Raw genomic sequence first — 19,219 nt, 5'->3', positions numbered from 1 at the left:
GTTAGTTAGTTAGTTTTTAATTAAGGAAATTGTTCCCTGGAAATATTTTTGTGAAGGTGAAGTGAAGAATGAGTATTTACATACAAAATAGTCAGGACAGTCGCAACTAATTTCTGCATTCCCAAGTATATTTGATTTGTTCAGGAATAAAAGGGTGGGAGAAAATCAAGTAGGTGGTGAGCCCATAGGGGAGGCTTTTGAACAGTGGTGAGGGGAAGGAAGAGCAAGCCAGAGCAGAGAGGAGCGGCTCGAAAGAGGGGGGGAGCTCTGGCATCCCCGTTGGTTGGAGAAGGAGGAGGAAGAGATAAGGAGGTAGCCCTGGGCACAATAGGGAGGAGCCGGAGTCATGAGCTTGGCTAGATAGGTAAAGTTACAGATGGGAGCAAACTGAGGCCTGGTCTACACTAACCCCCAAATTCGAACTAAGGTACGCAACTTCAGCTACGTGAAAAACGTAGCTGAAGTCGACATACCTTAGTTCGAACTTACCGCGGTTCAGACGCGGTCCACACGCGGCAGACAGGCTCCCCGTCGACTCCGCGGTACTCCTCTCGCCGAGCTGGAGTACCGCAGTCGACGGCGAGCGCTTCCGGGATCGATTTATCGCGTCCAGACCAGACGCGATAAATCGAACCCAGAACTTCGATTCCCAGCCGCCGAACTAGCGGCTGGGTGTAGACCTGGCCTGAGAGTTTGAGATTTATCTATAGCAAGTGATGGTTGGTGGAGGAGGAGGATGTTGGTAGTGATTAGTTGGAGATATGACTAAGCACGGGGGACTAAGCAAAAAATCAGAGCAGTAGCAACGTGGCTGCAGTGGGCATGGGAACAGGTGAAGGACAGGTGCTTCAGGAGAGCTGAGAGGAGAATAGGAGCTGGAGAGGAGTGTGAGACCAAGGACTTTTCACTTAATCTCTCAGCTGTGCCCAACTTGCCAGGAAAGTGACATGAAGATTGCAATGAGGTTTCCACGCTAAGCTGACCTCTTTCACTTTTTGCCCAGGCTTTGAAATGGGCTTTTTCATTTCCGCATTGCACAGTGTAAATGCAGGAATAAAATAGTACAAGTATAAAATAATGCACTTGAGATTAGAGAAAAAAGACCCGCTCCCGTTTTCATAAGATCACACATTGAAAAATACAGTGTGTGCACTGGGACACTTGCATGGCTTTTTTGTTTGTGAGGAGACATCCTCCTTTCTGTCTAGTTGTTTCAGCCTCGCTTTCCTCCCCCTAACCTTTCACCTGCATAGTTTTCTTGGCCCTTAGATCAGAGCTGTCTGACACCGTGTTCATCAAAGTGCTGCAAAGCCTCAGAATCCTTCGAAAGTAATCACTAAACCTCGATGAGCAGCTAGGCTCTTAAAACCCTTTAAATGAAAGCTTTATTGAATAGATGCAGTACAAAATTATAATTATGTTTATAGTCTCGTCGCACCTGCAGGAGCAGGGCCCTGTTGTGCCATGTGCTGGACGGGAGGAGGCAGTCCCTGCCCCCAGAGAGCTTACAATCAAAGGAAAGGTTTCAAAGTAGTAGCCGTGTTCGTCTGTAAGGTGAATCAAAGGAAAGGAAATTGTCAACAGATATGTATTGGGTTTATAAATAATCTCAAGCAAGTAGCTTTATTTTCATTGTGGAACACAAGACTCTCTCATTCACCAAATCCATATTTTAGTAAATGTCTCCATTGGCTCACTCGTCCCCAGTGATTGGGGGGTGATGGTGGGGGGGAATCATAGCGTGGAACAAAGTCCACTGGAAACGACACTTTTCTCCTGTGGTATATCCTCTTAATCAGGGGTTCTCAAACTGGCGGTCGGGCCCCTCAGGGGGTTGCGAGGTTATTAAATGGGGGTCATGAGTTGTCAGCCTCCACCCCAAACCCCGTTTTTCCTCCAGCATTTATAATGGTGTTAAATATATAAAAAAGTGATTTTAATTTATGGGGGTGGGGAGGGGAGTCACACTCAGAGGCTTGCTATGTGAAAGGGGTCACCAGTACAAAAGTTTGAGAACCACTGCATAATTGTCCTCTGAGGCAAGGGGGTTTGGATCCTGCAGAATCAATATGGTGTGTTTGATCTGAAAACCCCATAGAGAAACTGGGCTCCGTCCTCCTGGATCCTGCACCTCTCCAGCTGGTCCCCTTTCCCACAGGCAGCATTGCTTGTTTAGATCCACATTGCCATGGCTTTCATCCACATCACCCAGGGTGAAATCCTGGCCCCATTGAAGTCAATGGCAAAATTCCCATTGACTTCAATAGAGAGGATTTAATCTTTTTGTCTACACCAAGTAGAAGGGGCTACAAGGTGCAGAAGTTAATAGTTGTCTGGATTTCCACTGGGAAATCCACTAGATCAGGGGTTCTCAACGTTTTTCTTTCTGAGGCCCCCCCCCAACTTGCTATAAAAACTCTACGGCCCAACTGTGCCACAACTGTTTTTCTGCACATAAAAGCCAGGACTGGTGTTAGGGGGTAGTAAGGAGGGCAATTGCCCGGGGCCCTATACCACATAGGGGGAACTGCGAAGCTAAGTTGCTCAGGCTTTGGCTTCAGACCCAGGTGGTGGGGCTCGGGGCCCCGGGCTGCAGTCCTATGTGGCAGAACTTCGGCTTTCTGCCTTGGGCCCTAGCAAGTCTAGTGCCAGCCATGCTTGGCGGACCCCCTGAAACCTGCTTGCGTCCCTCCTGGGGGCCCCAGACCCATGGCTGAAAACCACTGCACTAGATCACAGGGGGAGCATGCCACAGAGAAGGCCACTTTCCTGCCACACTTGTTCACAAACCACCCTGATCACACACAGTTCTGGAAAGGGCTCACCACCTCCTATGTGCCCCAACCCCAGTTACATAAAAGGAGAGAAATTCAGGCCTAAGCTGTGCATTAAGTGCCTGATACTTTGCCCATCCACTTTAGTTGTGCAGGATCAAACCCTATGTTTGTGCAGTGTCAGCATTTTGTACAAATCTAATTTTAAAAAGAAATGTCCCATCCAATAATAATGAACTGACTAAGAAATTCTTGAAATACAGGAAGTAAAGAAATGGGGGAAAACTTTTAGCATCTGTGGTAGACAGTGTGCTAAACTGACTAAAAAAAAGGCAGTCATTTTTTGACACATCCTATGCTCTTTTTTAAAAGATCATTATGATTATGTTTCCAGGCCTTTTTGTGAAAAATGAGCTTAAAAGTCTTCCCACTCAATCAGTTTGAATTCTAAAGCCCTCTTGCTGCACTGAATATGTATTAGGAGAGTGATTGGTATCGTTATGCAGGCCCTCTGCAAATAATGCAAAGACAGGCATGCATGTGAGTCTGGCAAAAATATATAAATCTTGTCATTGAACACCATATGGCTTCTGTGTACCTAATGTGAGATCCAGAAATGAAAACTGTACATTTTGCGGATTTCCTCTGCCTTACCTTCCCCCCACCCCTCATATACGGGTATTGCGATATCAGGTTCTTCTTCGAGTGATTGTTCATGTCCATTCCAAGCAGGTGTGTGCGCGCCGCGTGCACGCCAGCCGGAAGATTTTACTATAGCAGCGTCCGTAGGGTCGGCTCCGGCGCCCTCTGGAGTGGCGCCCTTATGGCGCTGTGTATATAGGGGCCGGCCGACCCCCCCACCCTCTCAGTTCCTTCTTACCGCCGGTGACGGCTAGCTGGAACTTCGCTTGCTCTTCAGCAATCGTGGCAGTGTTCCGTCGTTGTTGTAAATAGTTAGTTAGTTTAGTGTTAATTAGTTAGATATTAGTTGGGGGGGGGGTTCCCCAACTTTTCGTCGCCCCGCTGGGGCATGCCCGGGTCCCCAGGGTTCAAACTCTGCTGGGACTGCGGGAAATTTATGCCGAAGAGTGACCCGCACTCTTCGTGCTTAAGGTGCCTCGGAGAGACCCACCAAAGGGATAGGTGCAGTATCTGCAGGGCTTTTCGCTCCAGGACTCTCAAGGATACAGAGCAGAGACTTAAAGTCCTCCTAATGGAGGCGGCACTGCGGCCGCAATCAGATCCCGGGCCTTCCGAGTCGGCACCCAGCACTTCATCCTTGGTGCGCAGTGCCCCGGCACCGGAGATAAGTCGTGAGGCCAAGGCCCCGAAACCCCGGCACCAGAGAGAGTCGGCGCATAAGAAACCATCCTCTATAAGACGCCGCTCTCCATCACCAGTGCCGGTTAAAAAGAACAGGCCGCTGAGGGAACAATCTCCCCACCGGGACTCTAAAGCTCCGGCGCTGTCCACGAGTGTTACAGGACAACTCGCGCCGCAGACCCATCCGGCCATCCCGTTGACTCCCGCCCCGGAGAGGGTACGGTCGAGTCCGGAAAGGCCTAGATCCCCGGACATGATGGAGGAGGTGCGCCTCCCATCGACGCCGGAGGCGTTCGAGGCCGCGTCAGACCTCTTGAGCCTCCCTGTGCCGGCGTCGCCGCACCGGTGCAGAGACCCTCCGGCTACCGCTCGGCCCCATTACCACTCTAGGGGCAAACCGGCGATGCTCTCGCCGCGCTCTCCACGCCGCGGCACCGGTGCAAGCACCTCCTCCGACGACAGTGGGTACCGCGCCTCCTATGTCCTCCTATTCAGAGACTTCTGACTCGGAGTTGGACTCGTACCGCTCTAACAGATCGAGGAGCAGGCGATCGTCCTCGCGTATGAGTACCCAACCGTACCCACCGCAGTGGCAGCAGCAGCAGTGGCAACCGCCCCCCCAGTGGCCGTTCTGGACGCCGTGGGCCTACCATCAGTCAGTGGGTCAGGCGTACGGACCCCGCTCATGAGCCGCATCTGTCTCTTCAACGTCGGCAGCCCCGCCGCTAATGCCACCACCACCGGCACCGTCGTCTGACAGGAGTGTGCCACAAAGGGACACGGCACCCCCTGGTCAAACAACAGCACCGACGGGGACCTTGCTCCCAACAGCGCAGGCACCGTCCAGCACACCTCGTCGCTCGGTACCGGCCGCGGTGCCGCATCTTGAGCCCGCACCGGCTGCGCAGCCTGAGTACCGTGTGCCGCAGGCCCTCGTAGAGGGAGAGGTGGTAGATGAAGACCCTCTGCAGGGGACATCTTCCTCTTCATCTCCGGACGAGGCAGTAGCGGAAACTTGAGCGGCACTGGCCCTAGAGAACAATAGGATCCTCCAACAGCTCCAACAGCTCCTTACTCGAGCGGCCCAAAGCCTCTCAATACAGACTGAGGAGATCGAGGTGGACACAGATCCCGTGATTGATATCCTGACCCCGTCAGGCCCATCTAGGGTAGCCCTACCTCTCATAAAAACCATTGCGGACACAACCCGCACCTTGTGACAAACTCCAGCCTCATTGGCCCCTACGGCCAAAAAGACTGAGCGGCGATATTTTGTTCCAACCAAGGGGTAGGAACATCTTTATACACCTCCCCCCCCCCCACTGGACTCCCTAGTGGTAGATGCGGCCAACCAGAGGGAACGCCAGGGTTTTCAGGGGGCTACACCTAAAAATAGAGAGGCTAAAAAGTTGGACCTCTTCGGGCGCAAGGTATATTCAACGGGGGGCCTGCAGTTGCGCATTGCCAATCAGCAAGCCATAGTGAGCCGATATGGACACAACACATGCTCGGCTTTGTCTAGGTTCACGGACCTCCTCCCACAGGACTCACGAACCGAGTTTTCGGCCCTTGTTGAAGAGGGGAGATTAATTACCCGGGCTTCTCTCCAGGCGACCTTGGACGCAGCCGATTCAGCCTCGCGCACGTTGGCCACTGGTCTGGTCATGAGGCGCGGAGCCTGGCTTCAAGTTTCCGGCCTCCCTCACGAGGTCCAACAGACGATCCAGGACCTGCCCTTCGAAGGGCCCACGCTCTTCTCGGAAAAGACTGATAAGAGGCTCCATAGCCTAAAGGATTCACGAACCACCCTCCGTTCTTTAGGCCTACACACCCCTGTTACTCAGCGTAGGCAGTTCAGGCCGCCGCAGGCCCCTCGACCATACCAGCCTCAAAATCGAGGGGATGCCTTGCGTAGAAGGCCGAGAACGGGCAGGAGGAGGCAACAACAGCAGCCCTTCGGACAGTCATCTGCCCAACCAAGGCCTACACAGGGGCCTAGACCACCATTTTGATGGCTTGGTCGAGGACGACCTCCCAGTCAGTACCCCGGATCCGTCCAACCTTACCTTTTCGTCACGTCTGTCCCCCTTCTATCGTGCGTGGGCCCGGATCACATCGGACACTTGGGTGCTTCGCACGGTAGAGGAGGGATATTCTATCCAGTTCTCCTCCCTCCCGCCCCACCAGCCCCCCTCTCCGTCCCTCTTCAGGGACCCCTCTCACGAGCAACTTCTACTTCAAGAAGTTCAGCCCCTCCTCGCATCAGGGGCAGTGGAGGAGGTTCCTCAGGATCTACGGGGCAAGGGCTTCTATTCTCGATATTTCCTAATTCCGAAAGCGAAAGGGGGCCTCAGACCTATTCTGGACTTGCGGCGTCTCAACAAGTTTGTGAAGAAGCTCAAGTTCCGCATGGTCTCACTGTCCTCCATCATTCCTTCCATGGATCCAGGAGACTGGTATGCCGCCCTCGACTTAAAGGACGCATACTTTCATATCGCGATAATCCCTCAGCACAGGCGTTACCTCAGGTTTCTCGTGGGCAACACTCCTCTTCAGTTTACGGTTCTGCCCTTTGGTCTGTCAGTAGCCCCAAGGGTCTTCACGAAGTGCATGGTGGTCGTGGCAGCCTTCTTGCGCAGACAGGGGATCCAGGTATTTCCCTACCTGGACGATTGGCTCATCAAGGGCAGGACCAAGACACTGGTGGTCTTCATCAGGCAGACCTTCCGCTCACTCGGCCTCTTACTCAATGAGGCCAAGTCCACACTATCTCCAACTCAAAAAATCGAATTCATAGGAGCAGTTCTGGACTCGACACAGGCCAGAGCATATCTTCCAGAGGCCAGATTCTGAACTATATCCAACATCATTCTCGGCCTCCAAAGTTACCCTACCACCACAGTAAGAAGCTGCCTCAAATTACTAGGGCACATGGCAGCATGTACCTACGTGGTGAGACACGCCAGACTCAGACTACGCCCACTCCAATCTTGGTTGGCAGGGGTTTATCGGCCTGTCAGGGACTCCCTAGAATTAGTGGTGACGTTACCTCGGCCGGTGTTGGACTCCCTTCAGTGGTGGCTCGACCCGCGGGTGGTCTGTGCGGGAGTTCCTTTCCTCGACCCCGAGCCCTCCCTATCCCTGGTAACGGACGCATTGGATTAGGGATGGGGTGCACATCTGGGCCACCTCAGAACCCAAGGTCTTTGGTTGCGGGAGGATCTTCACTGCACATCAATGTCAGGGAATTACGAGCGGTACGCCTCGCATGCATAGCATTCAAGTCCCAGCTGGCAGGCAGGTGCGTTTCTGTCCTCACAGACAATACTCCAACGATGTTTTATTTCAACAAACTGGGTGGTGCTCGCTCCTCTCCCCTTTGCCAGGAGGCCCTCGCATTATGGGACTTTTGCGTACAGAACGTAATCCACCTGACATCAATCCTACCTCCTGGGCACACACAACGGGCTCGCGGACGCCCTCAGCCGCTCGTTCCAGGGTCACGAGTGGTCTATCCGCTGGGATGTAGTTCTCTCAATTTTCCGACTCTGGGGTCATCCCCAGGTGGACTTGTTTGCCTCCAGCGAGAACAGGAAGTGTCGCCAATTCTGCTCTCTCATGGGACGCAGTCCGGGGTCCCTAACAGATGCCTTTCTCCTCCCTTGGGCAGACGGGCTTTTTTACGCCTTTCCCCCCGATTCCCATGATTCACAGAGTAATCCTCAACACCCGCAGGGATCACGCTCGGCTCATCCTGATAGCGCCTGCGTGGCCGCGCCAGCACTGGTACACGTCTCTCCTGCACATGTCTACGAGGGTGCCACTCAGGTTGCCCCTACTACCGGACTTGATCACTCAGGATCGCGATCGCCTCCTTCACCCGAACCTGGAGTCGCTCCACCTTACAGCTTGGATGCTCCATGGCTAAACCCAGTGGAGTTGCAATGCTCTCATCAGGTCAGACAGGTCCTGTTGGGCAGCAGGAAGCCCTCAACAAGGACCACGTATTTGGCCAAGTGGAAGCGCTTCTCCCTCTGGGCCACACAACGGGGTCAGGCCATCTTGCTCGCCCCGGTCCCTCTCATATTGGACTATTTGCTACATCTGGGACTAACTCTCTCGTCGGTTCGAGTACACTTTGCTGCAATCTCGGCGTTCCACCCTGGAGAGGGGGGGACCTCAGTGTTTGCGAACCCACTCGTTGGACGGTTCCTTAAGGGCCTTGACAGATTGTTCCCGCATATTCGTCAACCTGTCCCTGCTTGGGACCTCAATTTGGTCCTGTCCGCCCTCACAGGGCCCCCCTTTGAACCGCTGGCTTCGTGCTCGCTGTTATATCTTTCATTTAAGGTAGCATTTTTGGTGGCTATCACATCAGCCCGCAGAGTGTCAGAACTCAGAGCTTTAACATCTGAACCTCCATACACTGTCTTCCACAAAGAGAAGGTCCAACTCAGGCCGCACCCAGCGTTCCTGCCTAAGGTGGTTTCCCAGTTTCACATGGGTCAAGACATTTTTCTCCCGGTATTCTATCCGAAACCACACTCCTCTGCGAAGGAGCGTAGACTACACTCCCTGGACGTTCGCAGGGCTCTCGCGTTCTATATCGAAAGGACAAGATCCTTCAGGAAGTCAACCCAACTTTTCGTTGCCGTGGCCGATAAGATCAAAGGGCTCCCGGTCACGTCACAGCGAATCTCGGCTTGGATCAGAACCTGCATCCGGGAATGCTATAGTCGGGCCAATATACCAGCCCCGCCTATCACGGCCCACTCCACGAGAACGCAGGCCTCTTCAGCTGCGTTCCTGGCCCAGGTCCCGATGCAGGAAATTTGTAGCGCGGCCACCTGGTCCTCAATCCACACCTTTACGGCGCACTATGCCATCACGCACCAGGCTAGGGAGGATGCTGCATTTGGCCGTGCAGTCCTCCAGTCTGCAGTGACCTCCGACCCCACCACCTAGCTTCGGGCTTGTGAGTCACCTGCTTGGAATGGACATGAACAATCCCTCGAAGAAGAAAAAATGGTTACTCACCTTCTCGTAACTGTTGTTCTTCGAGATGTGTTGTTCATGTCCATTCCAATACCCACCCTCCTACCCCTCTGTCGGAGTAGCGGCAAGAAGGAACTGAGAGGGTGGGGGGGTCGGCCGGCCCCTATATACAGCGCCATGAGGGCGCCACTCCAGGGGGCGCCGGAGCCGACCCTACGGACGCTGCTATAGTAAAATCTGGCGTGCACGCGGCGCGCACACACCTGCTTGGAATGGACATGAACAACACATCTCGAAGAACAAGAGTTACGAGAAGGTGAGTAACCGTTTTATATCCTCAGCTAGCAGCAGCTTCACTGTTGATCTAGGAAACTAAATATAATACTGGCTGTCTTACGAAACAAGAAACTACAGTCTAAGAAGCAGAGCCACTAAGCATGGTGGGGAAAATAAACACCTTACTTGCCAGAATCAAGTTGAGGTGAGTGGAACAGAAACTTTGCTGTCAGGTTTATCTGTTATGGCAGAGGAAACTTTTCTCAGCTGGCTAAGAAAGTGTCAGACATAAGAATGTTTATGGCCTTTTAAATTCATTGGGGAGAATTGTTTAGGTAATGAAGGCTATTTGTGTGCTGTTCACAGGCTAGATTTCCAGGCATCTTTCAATAACTTTGGCAGTGCTGTGATTTATGGATTTTATAGGGCTGGTCATGGTCAGCAGTGATTGTAGAGCCTGACCTAAAAGGAATTCCTTTTAAAATTCTGCTGCCAGATGAGCTAGCAGGCTCGGCTGGTTATGCAGCCCAGGGGACTGGAAGGATGAGTGCCTTGTTGAACTGGTGATCCTGGTCTGACCATGGAGGAACAATCAGTAGGGCTCTGTGTTTGTCACGGAGGTCGTGGAAGTCACAGATGCTGTGACTTCCTGCGACCTCCGTGATTTCTGCAGCATTTGATGCGGCTGGCCCCAGGAACTTGCTGAGCAGTGGTCCCAGATGCAGCTAGAGCAGGTGCTGGCCCCCTGGGACTCCCAGCTGGTGCCTTGGGCTCCTTCCCGTGCGCCCCTTCCCCCCCCCCCCCCCCCCCCCCGCACGACTCAATCAGGGATATTTATGGTATCATGGACAGGACATGGGCTGTGATTTTTTGTTTCTTGCTCATGATCTGTCCATGAGTTTTACTAAAAATACCCATGACTAAATCGTAGTTTTAATAATTGGTAAACGACTAGAAGAGGAATCAAACGTGTCAAGTGGTGGTTGGTGGTTGTGTGTGTGTGTGTCAGTGGCCTAGGAAGAAATAACCCCCTTGGCCTCTGTTCCTGGGTTGAAAAAGCAGGATCATGATAAGAAAGCCAGGACATTGCAGAGCAGTAACACAAGTGAGAATTGAGACCTATAGCTGGTTGTAATGTATACAACTCAGAATGCAGGACCCACAATTCCGAGAGGCCTCTGTATGAGGTGCAGGAGCTCTGTCCTCACACATCCACAAATGCCACTATTCTCTCATGTTTCTCATAAGGAAAGGCCTGTTGGAAGCTGACTCTTAACAAAAATATTAAATAAGACAGGTCATTGTCATGGCTATTTAATTTTTTTAATGTAAGGGATTTGTTTTGTTTTATCAAATCCAAATTTAAATGATAGGCTGAGTACATAAAGTGGCACTAGAATTCTAGAGCAGCTCTGAACTACTGGACTGCCACTCTTACTGTGAACGCTAGAGGGCCTACAGACCCATAAATCTGCAAAAGAATTAATGTAACAGTATATGTATGAGATACTGAGCGATGTAAATATAGCTGGTTGGGTTACTGCTTAAATCAAGGACTTTCTCTTGTTTAGTGGGGTTGAAGAATGCCTTAGATTATGTTACTGTAAAGGTGTTGCAGTAGATTAGACATCCTGTGCTGGCCTAGCGTTGAGTGAAGAGCATGCAATATTGTCTTATAATGGTCAATATATAACCCCGAACATCTTTCTCACTTGGATTTATCAGACTTCAGGTACCAGCTTATTGCATGCACATCTTTGGGTCCTGTATCTAGAGATCTATATGATTAATAATTTTAAATGGTACCTCTGTGTCACGCTGTCTGGTATGGCATACAATTGAAAGTGCCAATCTCAGGTCAGACTGCCAGAAAACAGGGCAGACACCCCAAACTGGTGGTATATTCTGTAATTAGATTTCACCAAGACAGTAACAAATGTGTGCTTTTGGATTACTATATTAGTTTTACCATGGAGCCACAGACAGGCTCTCTAGCCCCTTTTTACCACCCCAACAAACTGGACTTTGTGATGAAAGGTTATTAAAACCAAAAATCACCTCATATTAGGTTACCCCCAGCCCCAAAGGCCCAGTCACTTACCCCAGGTCAATGGATACTCTGGACATCACACTGAAGAGAACGCTGAAAGCTAATTTCTCTAGTAAACTAAAGGTTTATTAGCTAAGAAAAAGAAATGAGTTATTGAGAGGTTAAAGCAAGAAAAATACATTAATAGGCGAGTCAAAGCTTGTAAGTCCAGTATGATAGCAGAGACGTGGTGATCTGCTAGTTTTCCTTAAGTGTCTCAGGGTTACCCAAAATAACTTTGGGGATTGCTGTCCAGTTGCTTAGTATTCCACCCTGTCAGAATCCATCAGGCCAGAGATAATTATAGAATTATCATAGACTATCAGCGTTGAAAGGGACCTCAGGAGGTCATCTAGTCCAACCCCCTGCTCAAAGCGGGACCAATCCCCAGACAGATTTTTGTCCCAAATCCCTAAATGGCCCTCGCAAGGATTGAACTCTCAACCCTGGGTTTAGCAGGCCAAAGCTCAAACCACTGAGCTATCCCTCCCCCCAAGGATCATTCCCTTAAACTAGTATTTATAGATCCTGCTTGCAGAAGACAATCTGAACACTGTCTTCACCTACTTGAGTTTTGATGAGTAGCAATTGCAGATTGAGCTGTGGATTTCCATTGTTGAATACAATGACCCTTGCTTTGAAGTTAGCATTCTTTTTCCTGGCATTGACAAGCATGTAGTTGGTTACAGTAATGTACATAATGCAGTTGCCTGCCGTTACATTATAATCGGGATTGATAAGTGAAACAATATAAGTATCATTCATTAGTATTCATGAAGTTCTAATCTCTGAATATACACATACTTTGATCTGGGGTTATTTAATTACAGGGATATATGTAATGTGATAGCAATCAACAGGTTTATAAATAAGTAAATACAATGCCATTAACGTTCCTTTGAACTAAACTACTACAGGCAACCTGCTAGATAGCGTCACACAGGGAAACATAAGTACTCTATGGGCAATTTTTTCACCAGTCTTTATATCAGTAGATGATGGATATCGAGGTGGGGATTGTGCTTTGTATTTATGGTACAATTCTTTTAAACAAACGATAAAACAAACTAAAACTGGTCTGATTATATCTCTTTCTAGTTCCTGAGAGGGAGAACTAAATCTAAATAAATAGCCTGTCAATATAGATTACTGCACTATTCAATCAGAGGTTTCTACCTCACATAAACTGTTAATAGTTCCTTTCATTTTGAAATCAAAATTGGGTAGTAACTCAACATTGTAAAGTTAACAAACCAAGTTAACCTCACTTAAAGGCCTTTGCAGTAACCATTGTGAACAGCTTTTCCCTTGTAATTTTTTGTTTGTATTTTGAACTAAAGCTTCTCCAGACTTACTGTGTAACTTTCTTGACTTTAAAATTTTGCTAGATAGAAGACCTGGCCTGGATCACAAATCATTTGAGACAATATGGCAGACCCCATCCGATGGGCCCGATATCGCTGGCAGCGTCTGGTATCTGCAGAAGGCAGAGATGGAAGCAGCAACAGCTCCTCATGTGACAAGTGTTATCAATCATCCAAAGTGCCTAGCAGACATAGGATAGTTATACCATGTCTGGGACACTTTAAAGAAGAGTATGAAAAGGTATCAAAATTATATATGAACAACAGAATACGGACTACTAAATACACTTTATTCAACTTTATACCACGGAATTTATTTGAACAGTTTCACAGGTAAAGGATTCTTGTGTATAATTGTGGAAATTATTCCAGTGTGGGGTTGTTGGTTTTTTTTGGTTTGTTTTAAATGCATGTGCCAACATGTACAAATTTGTTTTTATAAATTATTCTTCTCTCCTGAATTTAGCAATCAGTTCTGATAACTTTGTAACAAGATACATTATCCCAAAACTGATACTCAAAAGAGGTATCTCTCCTCATTTGGTGTCATGTCCTTTCGTTCACCATTTCAGATCAGTTAGATCAGGGGTGGGGAACCTACGGCCCACAGGCTGGATCTGGCCTGTTGGTTAATTTCATCTGGCCCGCAGCATCCCGCTCGGGGCGGGAGCCACGAGTGCCAGCTCACCCTGCTGCAGGGGGAAGCCCCGAGCCTCTACACACACCCCAGGCAGGTGAGTGGTCCGTGATTTTCTTCTGTGGGTCAGTGGCCCATGACAGAAAAAGGTTCCTCACCCCTGAGTTAGATGTTCCCTCCTCTTGGATGACTGACATAGAGCAGCATATGATAGGATTTCACCCCCACCCCCATCCCCATCCTGTTTGGCAGGTGTAGAGGTGGAGAAGAATGAGGTTGGCTCTCCTTTTCTTTAGCCACTTGAGGGCTATAGTTCAGCAGAAGTTTCTTGACGTGCTCTTCTTTCTAGATTGGGAGATTACAGTTCTATCAGTGGCAAATTTGTTTAAATGGTGGGTGCAGACGTAGGAATTTTTTACCTGTTAAGTTTTTCTGCATTGTCTGATCATCAGTTTGAAACAGTCATCTCAGCAACTCTGTTGGTTGGAGCATGGAAACAGGGTTTGTCTCTCTTTTTTTATTCTTAATTTTGTGGGGAGTGGATGAGTTACTGGTAGCTTCAGTCGCTGTGTAGTATACGATGGGAGACATGTAAGAGGATGTCTCAACACAAGAAATGGAATCAGAACAAGAAGCAGTGGTATACACATCTGAGGGAGGAGGGAACACCCTGTGATGGGTTCGGTCACAGAGACCCCCTTGGGACTGTCACCTGCTGTGCTGAGATTACCTCTGAGCCTATTTTCCCTGCCAGCTTGGGATTCCAGAACCCTACCTTGTTGAGCCAGACACGCTAGCCCGCTGTAACAGAGACCAAGGTCTGGTACACGCCCCCAAAGCTGCAGATTTTAACTAAAAACTGCTCAGCAGGTTTCCTATCTCCAGCACCCAGACACCGAGCGCCCAATGGGATCCAAACCCCAAATCAATCTGTTTTACTCTGTATAAAGCTTATACAAGGTAAACTCATAAATTATCCGCCCACTAGAACACTGAGAGAGAGATATGCACAGCTGTTTGCTCCCTGTAACGGGGTTGGGACTCACCACCTGGCGCCTCCTACTTGTTGTTTCTGGGAATTAGCTCTGTCCAGCGGAGCGGCCCCTCCTGGTGGTGTCCCGTCCGTCGTCTCTCCCTCAGTAGCAGGGTAGTGTGGCCCAACGGCCAGAGTCCATATAACTCCCCTCAGTAGCGGGGCAGTGCAGCCCAACGGCCAGAGTCCATATAACTCCCCTCAGTAGCGGGGTAGTGTGGCCCAACAGCCAGAGGCGTAGGGGGACCCGGGCCCTCCCTCTCTACCGGGTCCCGACCCAGTGCTCTCCTAATGGCGGGGTTCCCCTTGCCGTTGGCTCGGCGGGGATCCGGCCGCAGCACGCCGAACGTCAGTGTTGCTCTAACGCGGCTTGTCCCTAAAGTTCCCCTGGGTCACTTCCTACCCTCAATGTCGTGGTCTCCTCCGGAGACGTGGGTTCCGGTCCGTTCCCCTCTGGCGGGTCCTCCGTCTGAGCTGCAGGGTTCGGGCTGGCTAGGCTGGCTCCTGGAGCCTGGAACGTGGGCTGTTCCTCCTTGGGAGCTGGCTTTGTGCGTTGTCCTCCGGTGGTCAGCCCCAACTGAGCAGCTTTGCAGGCTTTTATACCTAGCCTCTAGTTGGAGCATGCCCAGCAGGGCTTCCGGGGCGGGGCTTCCTCTGCCAGGAAGGAAGGATTAACCCCTGCTGCGCCAGTGCAGGGCCGCTCTGCCCCCTCACACTCCCCCAGGTATTAATCACTTACTCTGGGTTCATTGATAAACAAAAGTGATTTTATTAAGTATAACAAGTAGGATTTAAGTGGTTTCAAGTAATAACAGAGAGAACAAAGTAAGTTACCAAGCAAAATAAAGCAAAAACACGCAAGTCTAAGCCTAATACATTAAGAAACTGATTACAGGTAAAATCTCACCCTCAGAGATGTTCCAGTAAGCTTCTTTCACAGGCTAAACTCCTTCCTTGTCTGGGCACAATCTTTTCCCCGGTACAGTCCTTGTTAGTTCCAGCAGACATCTTAGGTGGAAACTAGGGGTGTTCTCATGACTGGCAGCCACAGTTGTTCTGTTCCACCTGCTTTTATAGCTTTGGCACAAGGCGGGAATCTTTTCTCTCTCTGGGTCCCCACCCCTCCTTCTAAATGGAAAAGCACCAGGTTTAAGATGGATTCCAGTATAAGGTGACATGTTCACCTGTCCTGTGAAACCCCAGCCTCCATTCTTCCAGGGCTGGCCCACATGTACCCAGGAAGGTTTGTAAGTAAACAGAGCCATTTACAACCAATTGTCCTAGTCAATGGGAGCCATCAAGATTCGAAACCACCATTAATGACCCACACTTTGCATAATTACAATAGGACCTCAGAGTTATACTTCATATTTCTAGCTTCAGATTCAAGAATGATACCTACATACAAATAGGATGAATACACTCAGTAGATTATACACTTTGTAATGATACCTTACAAGAAACCTTTTGCATAAAGCAGTTACATCATATTCACACTCATAAGCATATTTCCATAAAACATTATGGAGTGCAAAGTCACATGCCCTTCACGTACAAATTCATGAGCTGAAAATGTAGGAAGCCAGCTTTAGCAGGTAAGAATTCCTGGGAAGATCTGACATTATACTAGTGGTTCATGTGGAAAGCTATACCTAGGGCCCTACCAAATTCACTGTCCATTTTCATAAATGTCATGGTCATTATGTGCATCACCTGCCTTTTACTCACCTCCTAAACTTCATTCCATTCCTAACTCTTGTATCTGTTTTTTGTTTGTTTGTTTGTTTCAGAGCTGCCAATTTATATTTCCTATTTTTAGTTGTCCTGAACTGGGTTCCACTGGTGGAAGCCTTCCAGAAAGAAATTACCATGTTACCTCTAGTAGTAGTTCTCACAATTATTGCAGTTAAAGACGGCCTTGAGGATTACTCAAAATACAAACTAGATAAGCAGATAAACAACTTATTAACTAAAGTATATAGCAGGTAAGTGTTTCTTTTTGTTTGTTTGAGTTTGTTATTGATGAATAATGTACAGTGTGTATTATTAGTGTGAATATAAAAGACCAAAATAGTAAGTTTGAGGAACCTTAACAAAATTCCTTTCTGGATTGACCACTTGGCCACATTCTTATTTTGGTTTAAAAGTGACTTATTTCAGTTGCACTGCTATTGTCGCACAATTTGGAACAGTTGTTAGTGTCTGTTAAACAGTCGCAGAACCAGAATATCAGGGATGTTGTGACCCAGGTTATAATACAATGGCAGTTGGAAAAGTTTGCATAACACCTTTGTGAACCAGGATTTCCTTAAATTAATGCTGTTATGTTTTAAATCAACTAGTAAAGAGTTCCCAAATAAGTGTTGATAATAGGATCTGACCTGTTCCTTTCTTCACTTGGACATTGGCTGGGAAGTTAGGGAGAAATTCTTGGTTCTTTTCCTGACGCTACCACAGATTTCCTAGGTGACCTTTGGCAAGTCACTTAATATCTTTGCACCTTAGTTTCCTCATCTGTAAAACAAGGATAATTGTTCAGACATGCCTACCGTGAAAGGGTATTTTGGGGATAAATCAATTAATAATTATCAAATGGAAAGTACTATGGACCACATTACTCTTGCTGTGTGGTCGCCCTGGGGTATAAGGAGCTCCATTATTCATTTGGTGTGATAGCTATTTCAGGGAGTAGCATGCGGGGAGAGCAAGTGGGCAGCTGAAGCATTGCAGAGAGGGAACTAAGCTGCACCAGGAAAGGGGGTGGCACAGTTTACTTCTCTCACAGAGGAAGCAGGGACTGGGTCTGTGCAGCCACACACTGGTGCTCATGCATTGTCTTCACTTTATATAAAAAAAAAAAAAACACTTTATTTTCAATGTGTTGTCTAACACATGTTCAAATCCTAGTGTACATATAAGGCAAGTTACAGTTTTAGCATGTGTTAGCTCAAGGGTGGGCAAACTACGGCCTGCAGGCCGGGTCCGGCCCCTCGGGGCTTTGGATCCGGATTGCCCCCCGTGGTGCTGCGGCCCCGGGCCGCTTTTAGCAGTGGCTGGCCCAACGTCCCTGCAGCCCCCAGGCCCTTGCCTCCAGGCACCACTCCCCACAGCTCCCATTGGCCGGGAACGGGGAACTGCGGCCAATGGGAGCTTTGGGGGAGATACCTGGAGGCGCGGCAAGGGCAGTGCATGCGGAGTCCTCCACCCCTGGGGGCCGCAGTGCTTCCTGGAGCAGTGCGGGGCTGGGGACAGGGCAGGCATGTAGGGAGACTGCCCTGGCCCCAGTGTGCGCCGCTGCCACCCCGGAGCCCGAACTCCTCCTGCACCCCGCCCCCCAACTCCCTGCCCTAAGCCCCCTGCCTGCACCCCGCACCCCTCCTGCATCCCAATCCCTTGCCCTGAGCCCCTTCCTGCACACCGCACCCCCTCCTGCACCCCAACCCCCTGCCCCGACACTGCATACAATTTCCCCACCCAGATGTTTGCCCGTCCTTGTGTTAGCTGGTTGAGGTAAACCCTTGGCTCCCCCTAGTGTAGACGTGGCCTCCCTCAGGGCAGATTGCAAAATTACAATCTAGACCTATGTAAGTGTGGAGTATTATTTTGTGATTAATTCTCAGGATGAAAAATTTTAGTTCTCTGACATGTAGCATTCCCTATTGATTTTTTTTTTTTTAAGAGCTAGTTCCATAACAATATGAATAACCTGGAGAATGCTTTCTTAATGTAGACACCGATAGAGCTGTTGATATTTGTGGGTCCTCTAGAGTGAGGAGGCTTGAACATTCTAAGCAGGAGTGCCATGAGATGTTAGCACATGGTGCATACCTCCTTAGAATGTGGTTGGCCAGTCAAACTCCAGATTTCCTATGTCTCGTTTCAGATCTAGCATTACAACATTATTGGGAATGAGCAATGCATAAAGGTGGTAATGAAATTTTAACGCCTAGAATGTTTTTAAATACACTATGCTTCTAATATACATTAATGTAGGTTTATTTATGTTCTATGTCCATACTACAGTTTATGACTGCTTGGAAAACCTGTAATAACGATCTTGAGAAGGAGGCAGGCATGTGACTTGCACTAATTTTATTTTTAGACTAGCTTTAGCTTTTATTGCTTCCTGCTCTTGGTTCTGTTGCACTTTGAAGGATATGAAGTCACCTATGCTTAACTAGGGAAATCTGTCAGTACAGTAACTCCTCGCTTAACGTTGTAGTTATGACTTTAAGCGAAACAATGTTAAGCGAATCCAATTTCCCCGTAAGAATTAATGTAAATAGGGGGGGTTAGGTTCAAGGGAAATATTTTTCACCAGACAGAAAACTATATATTATATAGATATATATACACACAGTATACGTTTTAAACAAACAATTTAATACTGTTCACAGCTATGATGATTGTGAAGCTTGGTTGAGGTGGTGAAGTTAGAGGGTGGAAGAGGGAAGGATATTTCTCAGGGAATGCCTTGTTGCTAAATGATGAACTAGCACTCAGCTGAGCCCTCAAGGGTTAACACATTGTTGTTAATGTAGCCTCTCACACAGGGCAGCACGAACATGAGGGAGGGGAGACAGCATAGCAGACAGAGACAGACACACACCTTGTGTGTGGGAGAGAGAGAGAGAGAGATGCACACTGTCCCTTTAAGTAAGCTAACCCCCTCTTAAGTGCATTGTCTTTTTAAGTGGATCAGGAAGTTGAGACAGCAGCTGCTGCCCC

At 48.9% G+C, this 19,219-nt stretch overlaps 1 protein-coding gene across 1 annotated transcript in view; it reads left to right on the top strand.

The window, feature by feature from the left end:
- ATP10D (ATPase phospholipid transporting 10D (putative)) overlaps positions 1–19,219 on the top strand; it is an 85,539-nt gene that overhangs the window by 19,068 nt on the left and 47,252 nt on the right. Inside the window, exons 2-3 of the mRNA XM_065405730.1 lie at positions 12,846–13,154; positions 16,282–16,476. Coding sequence (XP_065261802.1) covers positions 12,886–13,154; positions 16,282–16,476 — 464 coding nt within the window. The 5' untranslated portion in view covers positions 12,846–12,885. The remainder of the gene's footprint in view (positions 1–12,845; positions 13,155–16,281; positions 16,477–19,219) is intronic.

This window comes from Emys orbicularis, chromosome 5 (assembly GCF_028017835.1).
Source record: "Emys orbicularis isolate rEmyOrb1 chromosome 5, rEmyOrb1.hap1, whole genome shotgun sequence".
NCBI classification, from domain to species: Eukaryota; Metazoa; Chordata; order Testudines; family Emydidae; genus Emys; species Emys orbicularis.
This window is presented reverse-complemented; position numbering and strand designations above follow the sequence as displayed.